Source organism: Nematolebias whitei, chromosome 12 (assembly GCF_014905685.2).
Source record: "Nematolebias whitei isolate Nwh7 chromosome 12, NemWhi1, whole genome shotgun sequence".
NCBI classification, from domain to species: Eukaryota; Metazoa; Chordata; class Actinopteri; order Cyprinodontiformes; family Rivulidae; genus Nematolebias; species Nematolebias whitei.
The window spans coordinates 14,974,578-14,980,551 of NC_056509.1; the positions used below are offsets into that span (position 1 = coordinate 14,974,578).

Sequence of the window (5,974 nt, forward strand, 5' to 3'; positions counted from 1 at the left end):
TTCACAGGGTCCCAGTTACATCCAACAATAAAATATAAAAGAAAAACAGTAATAAGATCTAAGATATGAACTAATAAAAACATCAACTAAAAATATAAGCTCTAATAGCATAAAAACATTAAACACAATACGCAGAACAGCAGCACGGACATGAGTCTGTGTGAACAGACGAGCACGAATGCACACAGCAACATGAAACAGATCAGCAGCAACATGAAACAGATCAGCAGCAACATGAAACAGATCAGCAGCAACATGAAACTGATCAGCAGCAACATGAAACTGATCAGCAGCTACATGATGTGATTCTTCACAGTGTTATATATTCATGAGGCTGCACAAACTCAAGTTCATGTTGCTGTTTGACGTATTGTTTTGATTGTTTACTGCTATTAGTGCTTAGTGTTTTATTAGTAGATGTTTTTTAGTTGATATTTTTCTTAGTTCATATCTTAGATCTTATTACTGTTTTTATTTTACGTTTTGTTGTCTGTAACTGGGACCCTGTGTACATAATTTCATCCCAATTCAGTATTTATTCAACATTTTAGTTTTTTACTTTAAAAATAAAATAAATCAAGTCCTTATCGGCACAAATAAAGTGATGTGGAACATGTTGCATCTTACCGAGCACAGAAGCTGCAGCGTTGTGCTGCTCTGTGAGGTGCAGGTGGGCTGTGATGGAGACCTGTCAGGTGTAGACTCCTCTGATGGAGCAGGAGCCAGGAGGCTTGGAGGGTTTAATGTGGAGTTTAGAGATGAACCATCACGCGCTGAAAGACGTTCTGGATAAAATACAGTGAGAAACGGGACCGGAGGACAGTCGGTCTTTTGCACGTGACGTCACGCCTATGCTGGGCGCCATGTTGGGGGGATTACCGTCGTGAGCAGTACTGATAGCAGCGTAGCTTTTCCGAGTTAGCTTCAGTTCTTTTTCCACCTTAAGCCGAGTGTGTTTTTAAATTCAAAAATGGCTCGTTGGTGTTGCATAAAAGGCTGTTCGAGTAAAACAGGACACTTTGGCATAAAGTTTTTCAGGTTTCCCGTCTATAGAAAAGACCGTGGACAGCAAATGGAAGATCTAAGCAGGAGACGCAGGTTGGCCTGGGTTGCAGCTGTCAGGCGCAAGGAGATCACATTCAATCAGATATCAGCAAACATGCGTGTTTGTTCACTGCATTTTCATAAAGGTAAGCTGATTTTTTATTTAATGCTTTGTTTCTCTATTATTCTGTGATGCTACAGTTATCTATAAGTACTTTATTTATATCCTATTTATATACAAGACGTACTTAAATAAACGAATAATGAACTAGGTCTGAAAACAGAGCTAAGTCAGATTTAGACTAAAAATACTGTCTAAGTCTGAACTAAACCAGGGCTAAAATAGCAATAAGCCAGAACAACTAGCAGGATTTAAGATCTGTCTTGACATATCACAGCTGTCATCTGTCATTCATCTGTCATCTCTATGTGATTGCAGGTCAGCCAGCTTATGAGATGATGGAAAGTGATGCGGACTGGGCTCCATCTCTACGTCTGGGTCACACTGACGTTAAACCGACTGACGCAGCACGCTATGCAAGACGACGTAAACGAGACCAGCAACGTAACAGCACATCACAGGAAGCTGAGTTAGTGGCGCAGCAGGATGAAGACGTTTGTGGCCATCATGTCCTGGAGGAGGCTGATCTGTTTGCTGAGGTGCAGCTGGAATGCGTTTCAGATCCGACTGATGAATCTGAACAGATTGCTGAACAGGGGACTGTCATCCCTGAATGTGAAGCATGTGCCCTTAAGTCGGCAGAAATAAATAGACTCAGAGAAGAAAATGGAGAACTGAGGCAGCAGGTGAACAGAGTTAAGTTCAGTGATGGCTTTTTTTCCGAAGATGACAATGATAAAGTAAGACATTATACAGGACTGCCTAATCTTCAAACCTTCATGCAAATACTGTCACTGCTGGTTTCTGTCACAAACCCCAAAAAGACACTTCTCACACCATATCAAATGCTGCTTCTGACATGTATGCGGCTAAGACTCGATGTACCTGTTTATCTCCTTGCTGATCTGTTTTTTGTTTCACCTAGTACTGTCTACAGGGCTTTCAGCGATACTGTGTCACAATTATATACAATCCTGCAACCTTCTATTGTGTGGCCAGACAGAGACACATTGCGTAAAGTTATGCCACACGAGTTTGTGCATTCATTTGGAAATAAGGTTGCTGTGATTATTGATTGCTTTGAAATTTTTACAGAGAGACCATCTAATGTCAAAGCCCGGGCCCAGATGTTTTCAAGTTATAAGCACAACCACACCATGAAGTACCTGATAGGAATTACACCCAGAGGAGCCATCTGTTTTTTGTCCAAAGGATGGGGGGGGCGTACAAGTGAGAAGCATATCACACTTAATAGTGGATTTCTTGATAAATTGTTGCCAGGGGACATTGTTTTGGCTGACAGAGGTTTTGATATTCAAGAACATGTTGGGATGTTGTGTGCTGAGGTGAAACTCCCTGCTTTTACAAAAGGCATGTGTCAGCTAGATGCAAAAAACGTGGAGGAAACTAGAAAAATAGCACATCTGAGAATCCATGTTGAAAGGGTGATTGGAAATGTATGTCAAAAGTATAAGATCTTGTCAGGTACAATGCCAATCTCTCTGATACTGCCATGTGAGTGTGAGGATGTAACGCTTTTAGATAAAGTGGTTACAGTGTGTTGTGCATTTACAAATCTTTGCCCAACTGTAATTAAATAATGTGACAGTTACTGTAAATGATTTATGACACAATGAAATGAAATAAACATACAAAATGTTCAACTGTTGTCATAAGATTTACATCCACATATTGAATTTTGGTGGTTCTTAATTGTTACCTGTCGTGATGCAGAACAAAGGTTAAAAAAATGTAACATATCAAATATATCTTGCATAAAAATAAAATTACAAAAGCTTCTCATTTGTTCAAGCCATCTTTATTAAGCAAAGTATGTGCCTCACATCTTACTGGTGCATGAAGAACAAAACCATGTCTCTTCCTGTGCAGGTGCAAGCTGCAGACCCACACAACTGAAATGGAACCAAACTGTTTTACAGTTTTCGTTGTCACAGGCGACCATGTCATCTTTGCTCTCAGGACACCGGCAAATGCACCACAGCTTTTTAACACATTTTCGCTTGCACTTCTTTGGTAATTGGCCAGTTTCCTGAGTTCTGTTGTCGTTACAGGCAGGAACAGGAATGTTAGCAAGTGTCGGCCTGTTAACTACCTTAGTGAAATGACAGCTTACAATTTCAGGGAGACTCACACATTCAACAAATTTTTTTGCCTTCTCGAGGACAGCTGCCCAAAGCTCAGGGTCCGGAGAAATACGCACAACAGCAAAGTCTTTTGTTGTCCAGACCACAAAATCACAATATTCAGCCTCTGTGACAAAAATCTGAGTTTGCACCTGTTTGTAGTACGGGTGTTTTGGCTTCAGTCGCATCTCTCCTTCATATAACTCCAAACAGAAGTCAGAGTTTGTGCAAGCTTCAGTCACATGTTGGTCCCGGTATTTATATGAGCACTTTATCTCAATACAGCCTTTGCCACAACAGACACATTGCACAAGCCCATCAGGTGAGGCCCCAACCTCTGGAAATTTTGGGTTTATAAAAAAACCACACTGCGTAACCTTGCACCCTGAGTGATCTCTGTTACATTGCAATCTGTACATTTCACGGGCAGTGTCCTCGTTTTTTTCGCCCCATGCAATAGCACTACACATGCTTGTTGTGTTGTTAGGGTAGCACACTGCTTTTATTACTGACTGTGAAGGTTTGTCCAAGTTTGTCACATAAACTGAATGCATGTTGGATGCTGTAACCCTCCCAGCCCGATGGTGTTGCCAGGTTAAAGATCGGTTTTGCTGTCTTGTTGTCCTTTCAATGTACTCAGCCTGCTCGTTGGAAACTGAGACACTACCAGCAAGTGATTTGCAGTGCGTGCGCAAATCTGATATGTCCTTGCCATCCATTGTAGTATCCCGCAGAGAGTGAAGGGAACGTGGCACAGTGAATGGTTGCACATGGTCAACAAATTCTCCACAATATTCAGGCAAACAGGACAGCACAGCAGCTTGTGGTGTTGCCTCGTGAATTGCACTGAAAAAGGAGTCCAGCTGCTCTTTTGACACAGTCCCAGCTGCCCTTGTCCGTGTAGTCCTGATACCTGTTGATGCTACAGATCCTTCTTCCACAATTTGGTTCAGAGCTTTGCGCTTTGCTTTTGGACTTGTAAAGTCAATTTTATATCCTGGTTCTGGTTCCACTTTAGACAGATTGCCTGGAATCATCCAGTATGCAGGTCTGCCTGTCACTGTCACTGTCTCTCTGCATCTGACAACTACCTCCAACTTAAACAGCATAGCAGCGACATGTGTGCATGACTCTCCTAAGCCCGCTACACAGGTGCAATGAGCACACAATATAGCCCCAGAAGAATTTAGGATTGCCCAAGGCTTGAGTGGTGCTTCTCGCAAGCGTTGGGAGTGCATCACCTAAAAAAACACACAAAATAGAGTAAAAATTACTTGTAATACAGACTTCAGAGTAAAATGTTCTAACATCATATACAATACATTAAGATTAATGTGTTGCTTTGAGATGTAAATTCATGTTCTGACTGAGATACACAACCTCCACTTATTCTAACCTCACATATTTGTGAAAATGTATGTGTATTTGCTTGGATTTATAGTTAAAGTATGGATTACAGGTAATATACGTATATGTTTATGCAGACACACAAAACTCACATAAATTAATATGTGTGTATATACACACATACCCAACTTGTGTCTTTAAACTAGCAGTGAAGTGACAACATGTGTATAACTTTGACTAAGATGACTAAGATGTTATGTTTAGGGTGTTTTACCTTTGCTGTGACCACAGTGTTGGTGCACCCTTCAGGTTTAAATGAATATAAATCTTGCACCCAACCATTGGTGAACAGCCCATGAGCCTCCAAGGACTTATAGTTCCGAAATTCGTCAAATGTGTAGGCACTGACACCATTTACAAGATAGCAAATAATGTCCATATTTGTTGTTGGTGGAAGTAGCCCTGGTTCGGACGTCCATGCCTTAGCTGCTACCTCGTATGGATCAACGTTGTTAATTGACGTTAACTTCGCCATATAACGGTCTCTGGCTTCAGCGTTGAGTTTATCTCTATACGGCTTCTTCTCATTTTTATATTTACTTTCCATTTTGCAGATGTCATCGTTCTTATCACTGTTTACCACGGACTTTGTTTACCTGAACCGGTATCTGCGTAACCCCCCAATATGGCGACCGGAAGTGCATAAGTCACGTGTCTGCAAAAGACCGGTTAGCATTTATGCAAATTAGCTTAGCATCGTAGCACCGACGTTGTACTATTATGGCGTCAGCCTCTTTTGTTAGTTAAAAATATGTTCAGAACCGATGGGATGAGTAATTTAAAATATGTTTAAAGTTAGAAAACACTCACCATCTTCTATAAATGGTTCAAGTAGAGCAGTAGTCGTGTCCAAACCACCCTCCAATCCTCCATCTAGCTCGCTTTGACTTTTTTCGTCGGCCACCAAGTAGAACAACACCTGCACTTCTGCATTTGACCACGGCTTTGATATTATTGTTGTTGTATAGCTTCAAAATACTAAAATATACGCTCCTCATGTTATCGCTAATGGCAAGCGGTAGAGAAAAAAATGGTGGATCGGGTTGTTTGGAAAGACTCCACAGACTCCTCCCCCCGACCAATCAGTGACCGACAGTGTTTCTGACGTCACGGCGCGGCTCGCTCGGAACCCTTGAGAAGCCGGGCCAGAATTTAGCGAGACGAGCCGGTTTCTGGAACAGTGGAAATACCTCCAACGCGCTTCAACCCGGAAATATCCGACCCGCGCCGTGACAGTGGAAAAGGGGCATAAGTACCA

At 41.7% G+C, this 5,974-nt stretch overlaps 1 protein-coding gene across 1 annotated transcript; it reads left to right on the forward strand.

The window, feature by feature from the left end:
• The first annotated feature begins 862 nt into the window (after positions 1-862).
• LOC119418032 lies at positions 863-2,901 on the forward strand. Its single transcript, XM_037685276.1, has 2 exons — positions 863-1,190; positions 1,484-2,901. The coding sequence occupies exons 1-2, from the start codon at positions 971-973 to the stop codon at positions 2,764-2,766; spliced, it is 1,503 nt and encodes a 500-aa protein (XP_037541204.1). The 5' UTR covers positions 863-970; the 3' UTR covers positions 2,767-2,901.
• Positions 2,902-5,974: the final 3,073 nt, after the last annotated feature.